General features: G+C 41.3%; 1 protein-coding gene across 1 annotated transcript; it reads right to left on the bottom strand.

Moving 5' to 3' along the window:
* Window positions 1–710: 710 nt before the first annotated feature.
* LOC132399504 (Schwann cell myelin protein-like) lies at window positions 711–24,260 on the bottom strand. Its single transcript, XM_059979983.1, has 7 exons — window positions 24,058–24,260; window positions 19,820–20,188; window positions 13,960–14,262; window positions 11,343–11,630; window positions 7,421–7,511; window positions 1,649–1,740; window positions 711–868 (listed from the first exon to the last, which is right to left on the bottom strand). The coding sequence occupies exons 1-7, from the start codon at window positions 24,098–24,100 to the stop codon at window positions 816–818; spliced, it is 1,239 nt and encodes a 412-aa protein (XP_059835966.1). The 5' UTR covers window positions 24,101–24,260; the 3' UTR covers window positions 711–815.

The raw sequence follows: 24,260 nt of genomic DNA, 5'->3' as shown, positions 1-24,260 counted from the left end.
GTATTCACGCTGACAATGGCCCAGCTCGTGAATGACAAGCAAGTTGAAGATGAGCTCCAATTTGTGCACATTTGACTGATTAATCAGAATGCCCACTTAACTTTTTTGTCATTCTTTACTAACTTTTAGGTAAGTTAAGGTTAATAAATATAATTCCTTTAATCGTATGCAGTGTACTGTCTGTTATTTCATGGCACCAATTGGTAACAGGGTAGCAAGTTACATGGCATCTACACAAGCTGGGGTTTGGGATCGGGATCGCCTAATCTTTAAAGTTTGGCGGAGCCACAGGCTCTCTGCCCTAGACTTATGCAGCCAAGGAAGCCATAACATCTCATATAGAGTGCATATAGAATTAAATGTGTTTGTGGTTGAGTGTGGTTTCAAGTATCTGTACCAGGCAGAATATTAAGAAACTGTCGCATCTTCTCGCCCATGGTGACTTGTGTAGGATCACTGGCTGTCGATATCTAGGACCGAGATCGGTAGAACTTTAGACATATGACATTTTAGACGATGCTTCTGCTAACACTAAGGCGGTCAAACCCTGGGTTAATCACCTAGAGCCAAAAGACCGATTGTTTCCTGCATGTGTTTTGTGACAGAACCCGTACTTCCCGTTCATATCAGAAAGTAAAATATAGGTCAGAATAGTTAAGAACAAATTTATTGAAGGTTTATTCTTCATTTAAATTATTTTCAAAGCATTTACAAATGTATCAAACGAAGGCGACTGCAACGCGGGATTTGCATTCCAGTTTCACATATAGATTATTAAGAAATGTGTCGGGCGAACCTGACGAGAGGTAACTGGACTAACCTTCCAGTGTTTCTATGCGTTTCGTATTAAAAATCATTTTTCCAGACGCTGAAAGAAAAAAAATTGATGAATGAATTGATAGATAGATAGACTACTTAACCGAATTCTCCTGTTTCCTGATGTCTTTGTATTGCAAAGACACATATGCTGGTATGTTAATTGCTAACATGGGTGTAATTCTTTGTGAAGACCCTATTATCGAGTTGTTTTTCTATATTAAGACCAGTAATAAATGTACTTGAAGATAATAATTGATGTGTGGAAAGTGCTGCCAAGCCAAATAATGGAATATGGTGCAATCTCTACAACTCCCTACTTACACTGATACACCAGCCCAGGGATGGGCTACTGCTGCAGGAAATGCAACTAGTGAAAACGAAAAAATCTACAATTTAATCCGGTATTTAAGTCTGCGCATTGGACTCATCAACTGTGACTTTAAGTTTCTCATGCTATCGGGTCTTAAATTCTGCTTAACGTTTATGCTTTCATGAATCAAAATGATGGCACTGATCCAATTTTTTGTTGCTATCAGTAATTTATCTCAGTTCTGAAATGCATTTTTATAAGATTAATCTGATAACTATGCCTAATCATACGCTTGTGCAACATATGTTCCGACACTCTGTCGTGAACGGGCAATACATTTTACTGGAGTTACTTTTTTAATCAAAAGGAGTTTTGGTCAGTCGGATGCAGTTCGCGGTCGAAATTCGTTAACAAGTGTGTATGAACGTCGGACATCATATTTATATGGGTACTCTGGAGCATCAACTTTGGAACTTAACGTGTTGCCCTGTAAACACAAGCAAAAGACAGTCCAGGCACCTAAATCAGATGAGTGTTCTGGGTAATCAGAAGAACTCTGCAAATTTTCCGCCCTCTGGACATCAACAGTGGTATTTCTTCTCTTCTTCTTACTAATAATAACAATAATAATTATTATTATCACGGGTAGGTAACATGAAAAATATCAGAAGTACATAATACAAGAACAACAAATGTTAAAAATCAGAAACAATCAAAAACATTACAGAATCCGGCAGCAGTTTTCTAGCCGGTTATTCACACAAGCACATTCAAATGAGGAATTTGCCAAAATTTTGCTTTAAAATATAAACTCATACTAAAAAAACACCTGCTATAAACACAAGTCTGGACCGCTTTTAGAGTCAGGGTTCCACAAAATAGATTACCACCAAGCCGTTATTACATAGGACTATCCGTGATAACCGTCACAATTTCAAAATACAGTGTAAACAAGCCGGTACACATTACGGAATAGATAACGCTATTCAAAGCACACATACCATGGATAAATGCAGAAGGGACAAGATCAGAAATATGACAGGAAATTGAAAGACCATAGAACATGAACAGGGAATGCATTGTAACCACCGTAATATCTACAACTGGTTTCATCCTAAATTCACTATATAATGGCATTAAACAATTGGAGATACACAGCAATTTCAGTGTATTCTCCAGAAAGCTAGAATACTATACACCACTAGAATAGTCCGAACGTTCAAAACAACTGAGAAACAAATGTGACTATGCCTATACCTCAAGTTTGTTTCAGCTTTTGCTAATAAAAAGGACATAATAGTTACGTGTGAAGCAGCATAAAATCTATAACTCGAGCAAGAAATGCAAGAGGAAAGCTAAGGAAAACCCTAAGGAAATATAAGGTCCACACAATAGAAGAAAAAACGTAGTGCAAAGCAAGACTGAATAAGTATATGAAATGTCCCAGACGAAAAAACAACAGAATTGTCAGTTGAGCAACAATGAGCTTAGCCCTAATAGTTGGTTAAATAGGGCGATGCCCGATCAAGAAGCAGCTCGAGTACGAAGGAAAAAGTATTCACATACAGTTGAAGGAATGTTTGCACTGAAGTAACGATGGATACCCTAAAAGCAGTGAAAAACTTCCACAACTGATAAAGCACAGGCAACGATAAAAATGCATTTGTTTTCATTAAGTATACATAAATCAGAGGTTGATGCATTCTTGGTTAGTCAGAGAATGATGGGACATGGTAAAAAAAAAAGCAGTGGATTGTGATTCCAAGAGAAAATAGATCAGTCATGAAAAATGGCGAAGGAGACTCCATGGGCCAAATGGCCTAATTCTGCTCCTATATCTACGTTCTCGTGGCCTTAGCATTAAACATGAAGAAACGTGCAATAGAGTTGGTGGAATACAAAACCGAGTGGCAGAAGGCAATACAATCGATGGAAGAATATGAAACATTAACAAGTAAAGAGGATAACATTAACAAGGAACATTAACAAGTAAATATTAACAAGTAAAGAGGATAGATCAAACTGCAATAAAGGGGACACCTTCGAAAGAATTTACTTCAAGGAGTACGAAATTACACCAAAGAGAGATCAATAACAAAAATATGTTAAAGGCAATAAACTGTTTTGTTATACCCGTATTAACGTATTCTTTTTGCACAATATCTTGATCCTAAACCGACCTGGAAAACTTACAAAGAAACATAAGGACTGAAATGACAAATTTTAGGCAACACTGTGTACGGTCGAACGTGCTTAAACTAACACTACCTAGGACAGAAGGACGAAGGTGAATAACAGAAGTTTTAAAAATTTGCGACTTTTAAGGATCTATTTTCATCGACGAGAAAAGGATTCAGCTCTGCAGGCGAGCATATGTATTTCTCATTAGAATTGCACACCACTAAAATTAAAGGGAGGCACAACGCAAAAGTAAATAAAACGTAACTACAAAAGAAAAACTTAACCACTGGAAAAACATGACCCTCCATAGAAGATAACGAACGCTTTTCTCGTGAGTTGTTATCTCATCCCAGTAACAGAGTGGTTCCTTGTGACAGGACCAAGTGGTTAACACAAAAAAACTATCAAAAATACATAATAAAAGACCAAGACATTCCAGACACAACATGCAGAAAATGACAAGAAAAACCAGAAACAACCTACATATAACATGTTACTGCAGAAGTGAAACTCACTCTGATTATTTATACAGCCACGATCGAGTAGCAAATATCATTTATCTAAAATAAAATAAAATAGAAATAGAAATTGACAAAAGACACCAAGCCTGATATAGTTTTAAAGGCAGAACCTTACGAATCATATTACGATCCATCCACTACTGCAGATAGAACAATCAATAATAACGGTCTGGATATAATATTCCAGGCAGCCATTCCAAACACATATAACGCATGAACATCAAGTTTTTGAAAAACTCTAGAAATATGCAGAACTAAAAGAGATTATAGGCATAGGATTTACGTTGTCCCAATAGTAATATCTACAATTGGTATCCTCCCAAAGTCTCTGCACGACAGCATTAAACAATATTCACCTATATCTCCAGAAAGTCATAATCCTAAACTCTAATAGAATATCCCGATAGTTCCCAACAATTGGGAAATGAGTGTGCTTGGCCTTGCCAGTACTTCAGATTTTATCAGCTTGAGCTGAGAAAATTAAATGTAATAAAAATAATGTAAACCTCCAATGCTGATTCATAACACGCCATCTGTATTTGATAGGTGACTCTAATGCGACGTTATCTTTTTGTAACTTTTTTTCTCTCTCAAAATAGATGAAATTGCATTTAACTCCCATTCTTCTTAACCCCCGCTGTTATACGCTGGAATAATTAATTCTATCCAATTCATTTAAAGCAGCGAACAATTTATTTCGGTCTTACCTTTGAGTGTACAGCACTTCCTAAACATGATATGTCTTTCCTTTTTTAGATATTTAACTGGAAGACGGTTTTGCCAGAAGGAGATTTAAAATGTAGTATAGTTATATATTTATTCACACTCGCCTCTTCATTCCAGTTTTCTCGAATGTTGAACAACAATTTTTCAAAACATTTTAATGACTTAATTCTATATCTATTATTGTAAATTCATTTCCCATGGTTATTATGAACATGGAATTAGTGCATTCACAAATGGTCATGACTGCCTTAAGTCGGTGCGAAGCTATGCTTCACTGTGCAGAATATGCTTGCTTTTCAGCGTAGTAGATGCCAGGTGTTTGTAAGGTTCTATCGAAGTAATGGGTGTGTTTTCTCACGGTATTCACAGTGAAGGAATGCAGAAAAATATTGAAGGGGCGAAAGGGGACACAAAATGACGTTTGGCGAGAATGTATAAGGAGAATCCCGTGGAATGCTATGCACATATTAAACGTTGAAGGAATGTCTACAGACGATATTGTCACTCGGGGCAAATAATTTTTATGCCTGAGGCCTGAGAAAGTGGACGAGGTACAAACTGAATACGACACGTAGGTATAACCAGCGAAAAGGACATACAGATTTTGAGACAGGAAGGGGTATTCTGATATTTTAGCATGTATTGACAAGAGTAAAACATAAACGCCGTCAGTTCTCTGAAGTAACATTAATTTGGACGTCCCAGACCCTGACGGTTCTACCCCGAATTAATCCGGGAAGCGACGATACAGCTGGTTGACTGCCGGTGAATGGTATTGTTCCAGAGGTGTGGTTGAGACCGATTATTTTTACTTTATATTTAAATGTTATGGATGATTGAATTGATGGTTTTGGTGCAAAGTTTGCAGATCATATAAAGATAGGTGGACTGTTAGGTAGTATTGAGAAAGCAGCGAGTCTACAAAACATCTAAGAGAGAGTTGGAGAAAGGGCAAAGAAATGGCAGATAGAATACCGTGCCGGGGAGGTATATGGCCATGCACTTTGATAGATGAAAGGTTTGACTATTTTCTAAATGGCGAGCAAATAGAAAAACTAAGCTGTGTCACAAAGAGATTGAAAATTCTTGTGTAGGATTCCCTAATTTTTAATTTGCAGATTGCGCCAATGGTGAGGAAGGCAAATGAAATATTATCATTCATGTCAAGAGGACTAGACTATAATGTTGAGAATATATAAAACACTGAAGTTATGTAACCGTTTTGTGTCCCTTCTCTTAGAAAGAATGTGCTGAAGCTGAAAGTGTTCAAAGGAAGTTCACAAATATATTTCGAGGATTGATCATCTTGACGTATGAAGAGCGTTTTATAGTCCTGCGTCTGTATTCTCTGTAATTCAGAAGAATGAGTGGTTCCTTTATCACCTAAGAAAGGCCTTTATAGAGTGTATGTGGAAAGGTTTTTTCCTATAGAGGGAGAATCTAGAACAAGAGGACGCAGCCGCAGAACAGACGGGCATCATTTTAGAAATGAGATGAGTAGGATTTTTTTTTTTGTCCAGACAGTGGTGAATCTTTGGAATTCTCTACCACAGACAATTTGAAGGTCACGTCTGTATGAATATTTAAGGCAGCATTTAGTAGATTCTTGTTTCTTCTGGACATGAAGTGATAGTCGGAAAAGGCAAGTTATTGGGGCTGAGCTGAAAATTCTATCGGCCATGATGACATGATGCAACTGTTTCCATGGGCTAAATGGGCGAAATCTGTTACTATGTCTTCTGGACTGATCTACACAATCTATGTCCACGTGATTTTTATACCACTGTTAGTCACTGTTTTGCACTCCGAAGACAATAGCCCCAGCTAAACTAGATTCTCCAAATAAATAAACTTCCAATGTCAAGAAATATCCTGTTGAAACATTCTCGGCATTTTCTAATGCTACAAATTACTTCTTATGGAGCAGCATACTGACAGTTATAAGGCAAACAAGCTTTAATCGATCGGGGCATTGAATATAAATATCTGGAAATTATTTTGCGTTGGACTGTTTCGAAATTTGGTTAGGATGCATTGAGGTCGTTCTTTGCAGTTCTGTTCCGGAAGTTTGTAGAGTCTTTGAAGAGGATACAGAAGTGATTCAACAAAATGTTTCGAGGGTATTCATTTGACAGCAGATTGACGACAGGATTGTTTTATTTGGTTTCTAGGAAGCTGCGAGGAGGCACGGTAAAATTTTAGAAAATGAGTGAATCAGATAAAGAACGTCGACAGATTATTTTTCCTTCGTTGAAATGCCAAATACTGGATTTTCTACACTCAAGAGAAAAAAAAAGAGAAAGCTTAAAGATAATTTTTGTCCAGAGACTGCAATATGCCAGGAACGGTCCCTGAAGCAGATACTATAGCAATGTATAAATAAAATCTAGATAGACAAATGTACAGGCGGGAATTGCGGGATGTAAACTATGCACAGCTAGAAGAAATTATTTTCTTCTTCGTAATTTCGTAATTTTGTCTGTATAAGACCTGACCCTGTACTGTACAATTCGATGTCATTATATTCTACTATATTAAGCTGAAAGTCATGATTTCATAAAATGCCTCTCTTTATATGTTTCACCTGACCATCACTGAACATTGAAGAAAGCTGCGGGAAAAGGGTTGGTGTATGACAATTCTAATTAATATTCCCGTCAAGAGTATAAACGCAACAATCCCAGATACGGCAGGCAACCCCTCTTCAATTAATTCTCCCCTGAAATAACTTGACAGCAAAGCCCTTGTCGACGATCTTATCCGGAAAGCTCCTGACCGACAGTTGCCAGAACAATTCAGATAATTTTGAGTTAACCTTTTTCGTTAATTTATTACTGTATCATTGCCACGATCACGCACGTACCTGTAGGCAAATATTTTAGTCACGATTGCAATAATAACCAATGTGCCAGTTCCTGATGAGACGACAATGAGCCTCGTCCATGATCCGGAAGCTGGTTAAAACAAAAATGTTTTTTTTTTCGTTCAGTAGCATGCCTGTTTTAGAAAATACTTAAGCATACCGTGAAATATCCCGTCGCGCTGGCTGTCTGGGTCTTACTAATACAAATGTGGTGTTATCATTGGGCCCTGAAATAAGCAGTATAAAATATTCATCAGAAAGCATTAAATGACTGAACAAATCGATATTTAGTATCCCTGCCTGATGATGTCTGCAGTGAAAACAAAATATTCTACTGATTTGAACTTACGATTCAATTGTTCAATGGTTCAATGGTTCATCGGTCATTTTAATATCAGAATATACAGTACAGTACACAACCTGAAATTTTAAGAATTCGCAGATATCCAAGAAGCAGGGAGGATTAAAAACAAAACAAAGAATGAATGACAGAACCACAAATTTCCGTGCTGATAAGTGGAAATGATCACTTGCATTCTGTTTTTCTCCTCCAATAATGTGTTGTCATATTGTGCTAATTTGGTTTGCCTTGCAGAATTCGGATCAGGTACTGAATGCACCTAGCTGCACAGTTGCTGGCTGACGGATTGTGCACATTCAGTGCATAATCGTTTTATTTCTCCTAATTACCTCGAATTATATTGTTTCGATTTTTTTCAGAAATTGGCAAAAATACAAGAATCGTGGAATATTGTGGGACAATTGCTCCCACTGAGTCAATGCTGGTCCACTTTCATGTATCCACTAACGCCTTTTAAGTGCTCAATATTTTAAGCAAAAGTCTTTGACAGAAAAGCCTGATTACTTCTCTGTCTAGCAGCAACGACCTCAATGCTGGAAGCACATTCCTGACACCCAACAGTCCCTTACAAGTATAGTCCCTCCCCCTCCTTGAATGTTTGTCTCTTAGCGTCTGACATTAGCGTCCTGAGGAACCAAGAAAATTGTAGTTCTCTACCTTAACTAAGCATTCAGAAATGTTTTAAATATCTGCCATGTCTTGCCTCAGCCTCCATCGCTCCGGAGCAGACAATCCAAATCTACCCAACTTCTCCTTGTTGCTGACGCTCTCTAGCCCTAGAAATATCCCTGGTGATGTTCTTTTGCATGCTTCCCAAAGTCTTGGCACTCTTCTTATAATATGGCGACGAAACCTAAATGCAATACTCCATATGCTTTCCGACTGGATTTGTATAAAAACGTGGGAATAATTCCCAACCCGTCATTACAGTTTATTTTCTGATAAAAAAAACACATACCACACACCTTCTTCGTCATCATATCAACCAGTATACTCACTTTCATGAAGCTATGGGCGTACTACAAGATCCTTCCACTTATTGACTATATTGTTGCTATTTCGGTTAACGGTCCCTTTACATTTGATGGGTGTAACACTTCATATTTCGCCGGGAAAAATGCCAGACGTCATTGTACACACATGCCGTCAACGGATTTAGGACTCCACTATATCGTCTGACACCCTTATGTGCTGTGGATAATACCGTAGCAGTAATGTTCCTTGCCGAAATTGATTCGACACACCCAGCCAGAAAATTGATTATCTTTCTTTAACATCTCTCTTCTGTGGACGAGCCAATTCTCCTTTTTCCTTGAATATCCTTGTCCGATACTACAGCAGTTGGTCTACAAGCATCTTAAACGTCAAATAATGAGTTGCCCAAGAACACCTGTTCTTAATTAACTCTCCCTAGTTTGATCTGACCACTCTTGCAATCTGTCCTTCTTGGTCTTTTACACTCACGCAAGGTCAATGCTTATAGTATTTTTTTCTGTAGACATCTATCATCTCGGGGAGTTATGCTCAATGTTTTAGAACGTTCCTCAAGATGAAATGTCAGTTACCTGGTCTGGCTCGTTACACAATACCAAGTCCAGTACTTCCCCCTTTTTTTGTTAAGTTAACCACATGTTGTTTTACGATACCCTCTCGAAGACCAGTAACAAATTCTGCATCGTCTAAACTTTTTTGAACTATGCATGCCCCTGCCTAAATCAGGGCAGCTGAAATAAGTCAATTTAACAACTCCAATGTTTTTACACATCCGTTCCTGAATGTCCAGGCAGTTATTGGAGTTTCTGCAATATAATTTTATCAGATTGATTGTCTCATTCTCATTCATGAGCTCTACCCATGGAGACTCTGTGCCTGAGCCCTTCAGCTTCTCTGGTCTGATTGCAGCTGTTGTACCGCATCAGAACGATTCTGAGTATGTATGCAGGTGGCCGTTTGATAGCGCGGTGAATCGATTGGGCCTCCTCCGGATACACTCGCCTTTGGTGCGAATAGTAATAATACTACTTAGCTGTCCTTCTTGCTCTGTGCCATCGTAACAGCTGTGGTGTGCTCCCTGTTTTATGCAGATGATGCAGATCCCCCAACCTTCGATATACAGCCTTCTCTGTTCTTTCCAAACTTCGAAAGCATTGAATATTCAGCGATCATACATGCTATTCTTTAATCTCAACTCAAAGAATTTCTACATCATTGTTCCATGTATTAACCCATGCTGTAATTTGATCAGCCATACACAAATAATTCCAAAATCAGGATGATATAAAAATATCATACACTACCCATTGTGACTATTACCATACTACTCCTGCTTGTTTCTACTGGTCTTAACACCTGCCTTGCTCTCAATCCCTCCAACTTCTGCTCAGTTGCCTCCACTTACCAAACTAGCTTAAAATTAGTCGAGCCTAATTGAGCGAACCTACTGCCCAGAATATTAGCTAGCCTTTTTTTACAGATCACCCCGGCCTAAGATGTCCCAATGATCCAAGGATCTGAAACCCTAATTCGTGCACCAGTTCTTTGGTCAGGCGTTCACCTGTTATGACTTTCTATTCTAGCCCTGACTTGCACGGGGCACCAGGAGTAATCTAGACATCAACTCTTAGATGTATCACCTTTGAGTTTCTTGTTTACCTTCCTCTACACACTGAGCGGGGCCGCTTGTTGCTTCGACCTATGACATTGCAGTGCTGTACACCGAACTACTGAATACACAGCTTCTACCTTGAAAACGTTTTGCATCCGCTCGCCTACATCCTCGGGTGGCTTCAGACAATCCTGGCGTTTTCTTCAAGGACAAAGTATCTCCTGCCTGTCACGCTAACGATCGAGTGTCTTCCTGACATCATCGTTCCCTGTTGAGTTTCAGAGACGATGGTAACAACAGTGACTTCTCCTCTTACACTGGACATGCCAACACTGGCTGTTACGTTTAACCTCTTCTGGAAGGAATGAATGTATTGAAAATGAACTTCCTGAAGATATCATAGTGTTTAGTGAATCTGTTTGATAATTTATAGCCAGCAATATAAGAAGGCAGCTAAAGGATGGCGTAACAATTTATAATATTGTAAGTAAGTTTGATTACAGATCCCTATTGTTCTTACTGGTCGTATTGCAGATGGAAATTCGGTAATTATATCTGAATTATTTTTCTGAATGTAATCTGTAGATGAATAAAAGATCGAGATTCAAGCAGAGAGATTGAGGGAGAGAGAGCGTGCGTGTCAGAGAGAGGGAGAGAGAGAGAGGAGTGTTTCTGAGACAGATGGGGGCAGAAGGAAACAGAGACATACTGCCCCCGACAGAGAGACAAACAGACAGACACAAGAAAAGGAAAGGGATATATAGAAAAGTTGGGGGATGAAGAGAAATAGAGATGGACAGACTGGGTGGAACAGAGGTTATGCCATGAAGGATCCAGACCCAGATGAGAATTTAACAGTATGAAAACCATATTTATATTTGGTCTTTCAGTTCAGGATAAAAGGAGTTTACTGTCAATTACATTTGCGTAAGACAATAGCTGTAGCACGCCCATACCTGGTGATGCGAGTTGGAATGGCCAGGTACTGATACCGTGCACGTTCACCGCAACACAGGAGATGAGTTGTCTGGAGCCAGGCTGGTGACTCATTGTCAGCGAGGTCTCCTTGACGAAGTTATCCAACATCCTGTGGGTGACTTGGAAATGCTTGCTGTGTACGTCGACGGCCTTCCCATTGACTGTCCAGGTGATGGTTGCTAGGGGCTTGGTTTTGACTTTGCAGGTACAGTTGACCGAATTCTCAAATCTCATGCAGGACGTGTCGGACACCAACACGGGCTGATCTAAATAATTAAATCAGTTATGTTTCAGATATTTGATGCCATGTAGCTTCTGAAATATAGCGGAATTGAGATTTTAACCGCAAGTCCCTGTTTTATCGTCACTCTCTCTTTGTAATATGGGATATCTTCTCCACTCGTTTGTGGTGTCAATCCGACAGATCGACAATTCCTTCACCCATCCCACATCAAACAGCATGAACTTTTTCTATAGACGCTGCTTGGCCCGCTAAGCGCTTTTGCAGAAAGCAATTCGGAACCGAGTCAACGGGGAATTAATGTAAAACGTTGTATTTCTCTTTAAAAAAATGGTACTGAACGGAAGAGATTATTGCATTAGCTCCCTTGCGTTAGGAGAGGTGTTATTATTTTACTGAACTTCAAGAGTGATGGGAAACCGCCTGAAAAATTGACCCGAGACCAATGCTTGTTCAGCCGTGGGTCTGTGTCAAGGCACTCTGTTTGCAGGGCCCGCACGGCCCGGACGTCCTACTGTTTCCCTACATATTATTTTACAACCAGAGGATGGACTATGACCCGGCTGGTTGGCCATGCAACGATGAACTTGTGCCTTACAGATCAAACAGAAAGGAAAATAAAACAACTGGAGCTTTAAATTCATAATCTTTAACATGTCTAACATGGGTTGCAAATTTTATAGACACAGATATACCACCGTCTGGGTTACTTTAATTCAGCTAAATTCTGCCCAGCGAGTCCGTGCTGACTATCACTTAACTTTTTACGTTAATCCACTATTAATTCTAGCTCGTTATTCCTTCCGTGCTGCCAAATGCAACCTGAACAGTATACACTTCGCCCACACAACTAGGAACAATTTACACCAGCCAAATAGACAATTAAAAGACTCATTTATTCTAACTGCAACTGATTTTGATTCCAATAATAACTGGCAAATTACATCTGATCCCTCGATAAACCGCGGCTGCAAAGCTGTGGACAGACATGTTGTGTCTCCATACAAAACGGATACATTACGACAAATGTACTCAGGGAAATGTTGAGTGACATTTGGCCAAAAGCAAACGATGACTAAGCCTAAAATCCCTTATATCGGGTTAAATAAACGAAAATGTATGACTTTATTATAGATTCTGAAGGCACGGTGACGTTGCAGGTAGAGCCGCTACTTCGCAGCACTACGGAATCCATTTCTATCCTGACTTTGGGTGCTGTCAGTGTAGGGATTGGACGCTGTCTCTGAAACTCAATTTGTTTCCCACTATTGATGATTTAATAAAAAAAAACTGCACAAATTCTAAATTCAAAGTAAACCAGAAAATGATGAAAATACTCAGCTGCGAGGGAATAATCTTCGAGGTATTTGATTGCGCCAACCTCTAGACCATCTATAACAGGAATAAGAGAGTGGAGGGTCGATGTAGAGCTGGCGATTGCCATGGATGGGTTTCTAGTAACCACAGGTAACTGACATTGAGACAGAAGTCGGTTGGTCGCGGATGAGCTGCCTTCCTCATCCAAACTTATGAGATCTCCAAGCCGATGGTGGTGAACCTCATAGCGCTGGGTCACTGAAAAGTCTTTGGGCCGAAGATTTATCGTGCGTTAGTACTGGAAAAAGGCGCTGACTACCAGAGCACTAATGTAGCAAATATTATCCTAACTGATATCGAAATGGTGTGGCATCAAAAAATCATGTTTTGCAATGAGCCAATAAATCTAGATTTGTTGAAGAAGAACGATTAGCTTACAACTCAAATGGTTATTAGGATGGCAGATAAATGTGCATCTCTTATTACCTTTCGACGGCCCTTCTACCTCAGATCATCTTCACCAACCAAATTGCCTAACTGAGCTCGTCCCATTTGTAATGGTTTGGCCCATATCTCTTCAAATACTTCCTTTCTGGGTATATGTCCAAAAACGTTTGACGTTTTGTACCCTCATCTACCACTAACCCTCAAAACTCACATCCCTGAAATTTCTTTTCTGTGTCTTGTCAAGTCGAATAACATTATCCCCATTATATAGGGATCACAATTACAACGGTATTTAAAGTCAATCAAATTGCTATTTTGGGGAATAGCATGTCAGCACAGACAAGAGAAAGCAACGCTGAAATCTTCTCTAGGAGGATTGTCCTTGCAAATGTCCGCAACGATTCTATCGCTGAAGCTGTTTAGGGGAGTGATCGTAAAGTGCTTGGCTATTGAAGCAATCAAGGTTTGTCTGGCTAGTGTAGGAATTCGTGTTTTCTGAAACCTTCGGGACTAGGAAAGAGGAGAAGGAATGCTCCATCGACTCTCTAACAATGTTCATTCTAATGGAATGTACTTCTGAAGAAACTCACATTGCACATCCAGCGTAAAATATGTCCCAGTACCCTCCTTGATAGCGTCATATATAATTTTACAGCCAATACGTGCACCGTCATGATACAACGATGGGGTGAATGAGAAGTTGGAAGAAATTCTCCTGGATCCCTGAGCATCCTTGCGGTTTTCATTTGAAAATTGAATACTTTGCCACAGATTTTCGCCCGGCAACCACTTTAGATTCAGCTGGGCCGATGGACAGCTGTGATCTACTGAGCAGGTCAGGTAGCTCGCTATCCCAGCGACAAGATCCTGGGGCACTGATATCCGTGGTTTATCTGAAATGAAGGGAATTAATACATTTTAAAAATACTACTATGATTTCAAAAATTAAATTTAGTGCAGGATTTGTAACTTTCGTTAGTAAAATGGATACTAGTACATCAAATACTCTGGATTTGACTTCTGTGTGGAGTGTGTGAGTGTGGGTGCGTGTGTGTTTGCGGGAGAGAGAGAAAGTGACACCAACAGAGTCAGAGCGAGAAGGAGAGGGAGTGAGTGAGAGAGAGAGAGGGAGAGATAGGTACAGAGAGAGAGAGAGAGCGAGAGAGAGAGAGAGAGAACAGGAGACAGGTGGGAAAATAAGAGGTGAAAAGCAGACTACGCCCCATGGCAGATTTATTAGAACACGATTACATTAGTTTAGGATGAGACATGGCAAGAAGCCAGATAATATATCCTGGGATACCAGCCTGCTTCACTTTGGGGAACTCAGGATGCAAAATAAGGCGAAATACATAGAAACAAAGAAAAATAGAAAACCTAGGGTACAATGCAGGCCCTTCGGACCACAATGCTGTGCCGAACATGTCCCTACCTCAGAACTACGTAGGTTTTACCAATAGCTCTCTATTTCTCTAAGCTCCATGTAGCAATCCAGAAATTTCTTAAAAGACCCTATCATTTTCGCCTCCATCATGGCCACCGGCAGCCCATTCCACGCACTCACCACTCTCTGCGTAAAAAAAACTTACCCCTGACATCTCCTCTGGACCTATATCTGAGCACCTTAAAACTATGCCATCTCGTGCTAGCCATTTCAGCCGTAGGAAAAAGCGTCTGACTTTAGGTTGAACAAGTTAGGTCTTTATTCTTTGGAGCGTAGAATGTTGAGGGGGGACTTCATAGAGGTATTTAAAATTATGTGTGGTTAGATTGAGTTGATGTGGATAGGCTTTTATCATTGCGAATAGGGGAGATTCAAACAAGAAGACATGAGTTGAGAGTTATGGGGCAAATTGTAGGGGTAACACGAGGGGGACATCGTTCCTCAGAGAGTGGTAGCTGTGTGGAACGAGCTTCCAGTAGAAGTAGTAGAGACAGGTTCGATATTGTCATTTTTAAAAATTGGATAGGTATATGGACAGGAAAGGAATGGAGGATGATGGGCTGAGTGCAGGTCGGTGGGACTAGGTGGGAGTAAGCGTTCGGCACGGATTAGAAGGGCCGAGATGGCCTGTTTCCATGCCGTAATTGTTATATGGCTACATGATTATCCGCACGATCAATCCCTCTCATTATCTTGTACACCTCTATCAGGCCACTTCTCATCCTTCAGCGCTCCAGGAAGAAAAGGCCGGGTACACTCAGTCTGTTCTCATAAGACATGCTCCACAGGCAACGCCCTTGTAAATCTCCTCTGCACCTTTTCTATGGTTTCCACGTCCTTCCTGTAGTCGGGAGATCAGAACTGAGCACAGAGCTCCAAGTGGGGTCTGACCAGTGTCCTATATAACTGCAACATTACCTCTCAGCTCCTAAACTCAATCCCGCGTTTGATGACGGCCAATGCACCCGTATGTCTTCTTAACCACAGACCCAACCTGCGTAGCAGCTTTGAGTGTCCTATGGACTCGGACCCCAAGATCCATCTGATCCTCCACACTGCCAAGAGTCTTAACATTAATGCTATATTATACCATCATAATTGACCTCCCAAAATAAGCCACCTCACACTTACCTGGCTTGATCTCCATCTGCCACTTGTCAGTCCAATTTTGCATACTATCAATGTCCCGCTGTAACCTCCGACAATCACCCACACTATCCACAACACCCCCAACCTTTGTTTCATCAGCAAATTTGCCAACTCATCCCGCCACCTCCTTACCCAGGTTATTTATAAAAACCACCAAGAATAGGTTTCCCAGAACAGATCCCTGAGGCATACCACTAGTCACCGGCTTCCAGGTAGAATATGACCCGCCTCCAACCACTCTTTGCCTTCTGAGGCAAAGCCAGTTCGGGATCCATACGGAATGTCCCGTTGGATCCCATGTCTCCTTACTTTCTCAATAAGCCTTGCATGGGATACCTTATCAAATGCCTTGATAAAATCCATACAGACTGCATCTAAGGCTCTACCTTCATCAATGTGTTTAGTCACATCGTCAAAAAAATTCAAACAGTCTCGTTTTGCACTAGGTGCCTTTGACAAAGCCATGTTGACTATTCCTAATCATATTATGCCTCACCAAATGTTCATAAATCCTGCCTCTCAGAGTCTTCTCCAACAACTTACTAACCACTGAAGTAAGACTCATTGGCCTATAATTTTCTGGGCTATCTCTACTCCCTTTCTTGAATAAGGGAACAATATCCGCTGCCATCCAATCCTCCGGATCCTCTCCCTTCCCCATTGATGGTGCAACGATAATCGCCAGAGGCTCAGCAATCTCCTCCCCCGCTTCCCACAGTAGTCTGGGCTTCATCTCGTCCGCTCCCGGTGACTTCTCCAACGTGATGTTTTCCAAAAGCTCCAACACATCCTCTTCCTTGATATCTACATGCTCAAGCTTTTCAGACCGCTGAAAGTCAACCCTACAATCGTCAAGATCCTTTTCAGTAGTGAAGACTGAAGCAAAGTATTCATTAAGTACTTCTGCTATTTATTCCGGTTCTATACATACCTGTTGGGGCCTATTCTCTCACATCTTATCCTCTTGCTTTTCACATTCTTGTAGAATGCCTTGGGGTTTTCCTTAAACCTGTCCGCCAAGGCCTTCTGGCTCTCCTAATTACATTCTTAAGCTCTTCCTGGTAACCTCATAATCTTCTAGATTCCTATCATTGCCTAGTTTTTTGAACCTTTCGTAAGCTCTTCTTTTCTTTTTGACTAGATTTACAACAGCCTTTGTACACCACGGTTCCTGTGCCCTACCATCCGTTCCATGTCTCATTGGGACATAACTTCGCAGAACTCCACGCAAATATCCCCTAAACATTTGCCACTTTTCTTCCGTACGATTCTATGAGAGCATTTGTTTCCAATTTATGCTTCCAAATTCCTGCATGATAGCCTCATATCTCTCCTTACTCCAATTAAACGATTCCCTAACTTGCCTGTTCCTATCACTCTCTAATGCTTTGGTAAAGGAGATAGAATTGCGATCATGATAAGCAAAATGTACTCCCACTGAGAGACCTGACACCTGACCAGGTTCATTTCCCAATTCCAGATCAAGTACAGCCTCTTCTCTTGTAGGTGTGTCTACATATTGTGTCAAGAAAACTTCCTGAAAACACATGACAAACACCATCCCATCTAAACCCCTCACTCTAGGGAGATGCCAAGCAATATTTGGTAAATCAAAATCTCCCACCACAACAACCCTGTTATTATTACTCCTTTCAAGAATCTGTCTCCCTATCTGCTCCTTGATGTCATGTTACTATTGAGTGGTCTATATTAAAAAAAAATAGAGAGAGACTCCTTACTATTCCGAACTTCCATCCGGGTTGAGACTCCGTAGGCAACCCCTCCATGACTTCTTTTCCGCAGCCGTGACAACAGTGTCAAGCCCCAATCTCTTTTGCCTCCCTCCCTATCTTTTCTGAGACATCTAAAGCCTAGTACTTGAAGTAACCATTCCTGCCCATGCACCATCCAAGTCTCTGTAATAGCCAGAACATCATTGTTCCAAGTGCTGATCCACGCTCTAAGTTCAAACGCTTTATTCATAATACTCTTGGCATTAAAATGGACTCCTCTCAAACCACATCTCAAACGCAATGGTTTCTTCCTTGCCATTTAGCTCTGTGATGCTAGGAGATTTTGGAATTCCATTTGGCGCTATCATGCAGATAAAGTACCACGGTACCATTTAATGTCAGAGAATGTATAAAACATACAACTTGAAATTCTTGTTCTTCGCTGACATCCACGAAAACAGGAGTGTGCCCCAAAGAATGAGTGTCAATAAAAATGTTGGAATCCAGGACACCCAACTTCCCTACCCACGCAGAAGCAGCAAAGAAGCAACGGCCGTCACCCACCTCCATACTTATTTCGGCAACGTCGCCTCAGTACCCTTCACCGACCAAGCAATGCCTTCAAGAAAGACCATGATCTGAAGTACAGAAAAAACTAATCGTTCACCCAAGCAATTTGACATAAAGCTCTCTCTCTCTCTCTCTCTCTCTCTCTCTCTCTCTCTCTCTCTCCCCCCCCCCTCTCTCTCTCTCTCTCTCTCTCTCTCTCTCTCTCTCTCTCTCTCTCTCTCTCTCCCCCCTCTCTCTCTCTCTCTCTCTCTCTCTCTCTCTCTCTCTCTCTCTCTCTCTCTCTCTCTCTCTCTCTCTCTCTCTCTCTCCACGTCCCACTAATAAAGAGACAAAAAGGGATCAGTCAAAGAGAGAAGTGGTATAAACAAAACAACCCCATCAACTTTGAACACGAATCTACGACAGCATAGGAAACTTAACATCTGAGGGCGTATCCGGATTAACTTTTAGTCAGCCATCATTCAGATTGTCGGGAACACCTCTGTAACTGACTGGTGTACCGCTATCCCTTTCCTCTCCAAGTCGAGATTATAGCGAGTGGCAAGCTCTGCAGAGAATGTAATTGGATGCCGTCGACAGATATTAAAAGTCCTGATCATCGCCAGAGCAAAGAAAAGATATGGAATATTACTGCTGGCTCCATCCACTCTAGCCATGCTATCAAAGTTTTGAATGGAAAACAGCTATCGTAAATTATGATTGTCGAAAATGCAATGCTCAGTTTGCAGTCATAGCCCGTGTTTCAAATATTGGTTCTACCTATTGATAAAAGACATTAGGGAGACCACATCTGCGTATTGCAGGCAGTTTTCGTTTCCCTGTGTGCAGAGGATGCTGTCCAATTGGAGACGATACAAAACGGATTTCCAAGGACGGTACTGGGCCAGGAGGAGACAGAGAAATTCCATAGTCTGAGAATTTATTCGCCCTGAAGCGAGTGGGATTGAGGGATGAACCGACAGAGATTTGAGAAATCATAAATTCGCAGACAAGGTGAATGATCAATCTAACTTTTTTCCAGCCCACCAAGCAATCCTCAATCGCCAGGGTAAAAGATCCTAAACTAGGGGGCACATGACAGAGGTAAGGGCGGTTTTTAAACGGGATCTGAGGGGCAACGTTTTCGTAGAAAGGGTGGATTGCTATATGGATAAAATAACGACAGGAAATGGTAGAGAAGCGTGTTATCATAAATGTTAAAAGGCATTCGGGTGGTTTAAAGGAATGTCAGCAAAGCACTGAGAAATACTCCAAGCAAAGATCCTCTTTTAGGTCGGATGCTCTGCGAAAGACCGAGCTATATAAATTGATGAATCTATGAAACGTGATTGTTGACTGAATTTGGAATTTTTTTCAGAAGAATGGTCGAGCAGACTTTGGCCAAAGTGGGATAATGTAATTACATTCTGCTGCACAGATCGGCTCAAGCACTATCTATTCGCCTTGATGGGGAATTAATACGACACCTTATTTCTTTCCAACTCAGATGTACTTTCAACGACCACGTATATTTTAACGTTAAGTACAAAAAAAATTGATAAACAGAACACTTACTTGAAACGGAAATCGTTACACAACCTTCCCATTTTTCTTTGTTTTTCATACGTAGAGTTTCCAAGGTCACCCGGAAGCAGTATTCACCATGGTCAAACATCTGGACGTCTTTCATCCGTAGCGAACACCTTTTTTGGGACAGATTACCGGTGAATTCTGCTCGTCCTTTATAGGCGTTGGATATCTTTCCCATATCGGAGATAATAGTGACACCTGGCTTCAGGGGATCTGCTCCACCTTTTAACCAAATACCTCGTAGTTGCTGGTCTCCCTCCTGATAATCAAATGTGCACGGGATTTCCATACAGCTACGATACAATGCCCACTGTGTCCGAGGAACATTCACGGTAACTGGGGAAGTCTGGATAACTGAATCAAATAAAAAAGTTAAGTACCTACTAAACTGGGTGAAAGAATTTTAGGTGCGATTTGAGTGAGGTTTTGCACATTGGTGAATAAAATTGCTGGTAGGTTTGCTAGCATGGTTCGGGAGAGTTTAAACTACTTTGCAAGGGGAATGTGACCCGGAGCGATAGAGCAGTGAAAGAAGTGCATGGAGTAAAGCCAGATCTAACATATAGAGAGGCTTTGAGGAAAGAGCAGCAGAATAAAGGGATTAAAGGCAGTAAGGTAGAAGGGCTAAAGTGTGCGTACTTCACATCAGGAACAAAGCTGATGAACTGAGAGCTTGGATACATACATGGAACTATGATGTCGTAGCCATTACGGAGACTTGGCTGGCGCCAAGGCAGGCATGGTTTCTTAATATTCATGAATTTCAGTGCTTTAAAAGGGATAGAGAAGGGGTAAAAGGGGAGGAGGGTGGCATTACTGGTCAGGGATACAATTACGGCTGCAGAAAGGGTGGGTAATGTAGCAGGATCCTCATTTGAGTCAGTATGGGTGGAGGTCAGGAACAGGAAGGGAGCAGTTACTCTACTGGGGTATTCTATAGGCCCCCTGATAGCAGCAGAGATACCGAGGAGCAGATTGGGAGGCAGATTTTGGAAAGGTCCAAAAATAACAGGGTTGTTATCATGGGTGACTTTAACTTTCCTAACATTGATTGGCACTTGATTAGTTCCAAGGGTTTGGATGTGGCAGAGTTTGCTAAGTGTGTCCAGGATGGAATTCTGTCGCAGTATGTAGACAAATCGACTAGTGGGAATGCCATACTAGATCTTGTATTAGGTTACGAACTGGGTCAGGTCACAGATCTGTCTCTGGGTGAGCATCTGGGGAACAGTGATCACCACACCCTGACCTTTAGCATTATCATGGAAAAGGATAGAATCAGAGAGGATAGGAAAATTTTGAATTGGGGAAGTCAAATTATAAGGCTATAAGGCTACAACTTGAAGATGTGAATTGGGATGATGTTTTTGCAGGGAAATGTACTATAGACATGTGGTCGATGTTTAAGGATCTCTTGCAGGATGTTAGGGATAAATTTGTCCTGGTGAGGAAGATAAAGAATGGTAGGGTGAAGGAACCATGGGTGACAAGTGAAGTGGAAAATCTAGTCAGGTGGAAGAAGTCAGCATACATGGGTTTTAGGAAGCAAGGATCAAATAGGTCTATTGAGGAATATAGGGTAGCAAGAAAGGAGCTTAAGAAGGGGCTGAGAATAACAAGAAGGGGGCATGAGAAGGCCTTGGCGAGTAGGGTAAAGGAAAATCCCAAGGCATTCTTCAATTATGTGAAGAACAAAAGGATGACAGGAGTGTAGGACCGATTAGAGATGAAAGTGGGAAGATATGCTTGGAGACTGTGAAAGTGACCGAGGTCCTCAATGAATACTTATCTTCGGTATTCACCACTGAGAGGGAACTTGATGACGGTGAGGACAATTTTAGTGAGGTTGATGCTTTGGAACATGTTGATATTAAGGGGGAGGAGGTGTTGGAGTTGTTAAAATACATTAGGACTGATAACTCCCCGGGGACTGATGGAATATTCCCCAGGCAGCTTCACGAGGCAAGGCAAGAGATTGCTGAAACTCTGGCTAGGATCTTTATGTTCTCTTTGTCCACGGGAATAGTACCGGAGGATTGGAGGGAACCGAATGTTGTCCTCTTGTTCAAAAAAGGTAGTAGGGTTAGTCCAGGTAATTATAGACCAGTGAGCCTTACGTCTGTGGTGGGAAAGCTGTTCGAAAAGATACTTAGAGATAGGATTGGCTATTCAGAATTGGCTTGCCTGCAGAAGGCAGAGCCTCGTGGTAGAGGGAGTACATTCAGATTGGAGGGTTGTGACTAGTGGTGTCCCACAAGTATCTGTTCTGGGACCTCTGCTTCTTGTGATTTTTATTAAAGACCTGGATCTGGGGTTAGAAGGGTGGGTTGACAAGTTTGTAGACGACACAACGGTTGGTGGTGTTGTAGATAGTGTAGAGGATTGTCAAAGGTTGCAGAGAGACATTGATAGGATGCAGAAGTGGGCTGAGAAGTGGCAGATCGAGTTCAACCCGGAGAAGTGTGAGGTGGTACACTTTGGAAGGACAAGGCAGAGTATAAAGTAAACGGCAGGATATTTGGCAGTGTGGAGGAACAGAGGGATCTGGGGGTACATGTCCACAGTTCCCTGAAAGTTGTCTCACAGGTAGATAGAGTAGTTAAGAAAGCTTATGGGGTGTTAGTTTTCATAAGTCGAGGGATAAGAGTTAAGAGACGCGATGTAATGATGCAGCTCTATAAAACTCTCGTTAGGCCAGATTTGGAGTACTGTGTCCATTTCTGGTCGCCTCAGTATAGGAAGGATGTGGAAGCATTGGAAAGGCCACAGTGGAGATTTACCAGGATGCTGCCTGGTTTAGAGAGTATGGATTATGATCAGAGATTATGGGAGCTAGGGGTTTACTCCTTGGAGAGAAGGAGGATGAGAGGAGACATGATAGTGGTGGACAACTTATTAAGAGGCATAGACAGAGTGGACAGCCAGCGCCTCTTACCCAGGGCACCACTGCTCAGTATAAGAGGACATGGCCTTAAGTTAAGGGGAGGGAAGTTCAAGGGGGATATTAGAGGAAGGTTTTTCACTCAGAGAGTGGGTGGTGCGTGGAATGCACTGCCTGAGTCAGTGGTGGAGGCAAATACACTAGTGAAGTTTAAGAGACTACTAGACAGGTATATGGAGTAATTTAAGGTAGGGGGTTATATGGGAGGGTGGTTTGAGGGTCGCCACAACATTGTGGGCCGAACAGCCTGTACTATGCTGTATTGTTTTATGTTCTATGTTCTATGCTCTACGTTCTATGTAAAACAACGGCAGAAATTACACATTAAATAACAGGGCTCTTGAGAGTGTTGCGCAAAAAAAAGGACTGGGGTGCATGCAGTTAATACCCTTGAATTGGTAGCACAGGTAGACTGGTTGTGATGAAGATATTTGGCACCCTTACCTTAATCGGTCTGGGCAATGAGTACAGGAGTTGGAACGTTATGTTACTACTGTACAATACTTTGTTGAGACCGCAATTGGACTATTGTGTGCTGTTCTGGCTGCCTCGCGATAGGAAGAATCTCATCAAGCTAGAAATGTTACAGAGAGGATTTACGAGGTGGTTACTGGCACTGAACACTTCGTGGTATAAGAAAGTAAGGAAGGCAGGGACCCTTATCGTGGAAGTTTGCAGGCTGACGGTTGAACCTGTGGAAGTTTGCAAAGTCATGAAGGAGATTAGTATAACAAATAATTAGTCAAGTCAAGTCTATTGCCATTTTACAACGCATATACATGCGTGCCGTCAGACGACATAACGTTCTATGGACCAAGGGGTACCGCGCAATAACTTAGAAAAGTCAGAATTCAATCTGCAAATGAATTATACACATATAAGCAAAGTAAAGTGCATAAACTGAACATTGTAGGGTAAAGTCCAAATTATCTGGTGACACTTCGAATGCGATGTGGTGGGGACTTCAGAAGCCTAATGGCCTGAGGGAAGAAGCTGTTTCCCAGCTTGCCTGGACAGATACAAGAATCGGAAAGCTTTAGAGGGAGAATGTTCAAATTTCGGTGGATGCGCCGAGCTCAGTTTGACAGCTTTGGACAGTATCGATGAGTGAGCTGAAGAGCTTGTTTACGCGCTGCATTTTTGCGACTCTATCCGCGAGATAAAACTAGAGGTTCAACCGTTTTGAATAAACTTCCGAGCGTACAATTACTTTGCTAATACCATGCATAGCTGCTACAAAACTACACTAACGGTATGAAACTTAATATTAAAATTAATTTACCTGTGGCACGAAATAAAACGGAAAAAAACTGGGAACATATCATTTTGAAACGATTTCAATTCCAAAATAAATGATAAAAAGCAAGATTCTATTACTGCGGCGACTGTTTCTGTTCTGCATTCAACTGTCTCTTTATCGCTTGTTAAGTGATGTGTCGAGTATTCTCTGCACTTCAGGAGGTCACGCAGTATCACCCAACCCGA

The sequence above is a fragment of the Hypanus sabinus genome, chromosome 1 (genome assembly GCF_030144855.1).
Source record: "Hypanus sabinus isolate sHypSab1 chromosome 1, sHypSab1.hap1, whole genome shotgun sequence".
NCBI classification, from domain to species: domain Eukaryota; kingdom Metazoa; phylum Chordata; class Chondrichthyes; order Myliobatiformes; family Dasyatidae; genus Hypanus; species Hypanus sabinus.
The sequence above is the reverse complement of the archived record's forward strand: the minus strand, read 5'-3'. Positions and strand labels throughout refer to the sequence as shown.

Bases quoted from the DNA above. Each gene is read 5' to 3' on its own strand.
- LOC132399504 (XM_059979983.1), bottom strand. From the start codon at position 24,100: ATGATATGTTCCCAGTTTTTTTCCGTTTTATTTCGTGCCACAG. The intron at 7,512-11,342 runs GTATGGGCGTGC...TGTTTTAACCAG, and splicing joins ATTCCAACTCGCATCACCAG to CTTCCGGATCATGGACGAGG. The intron at 869-1,648 runs GTGCCTGGACTG...TTTTTCTTTCAG, and splicing joins AGAACACTCATCTGATTTAG to CGTCTGGAAAAATGATTTTT.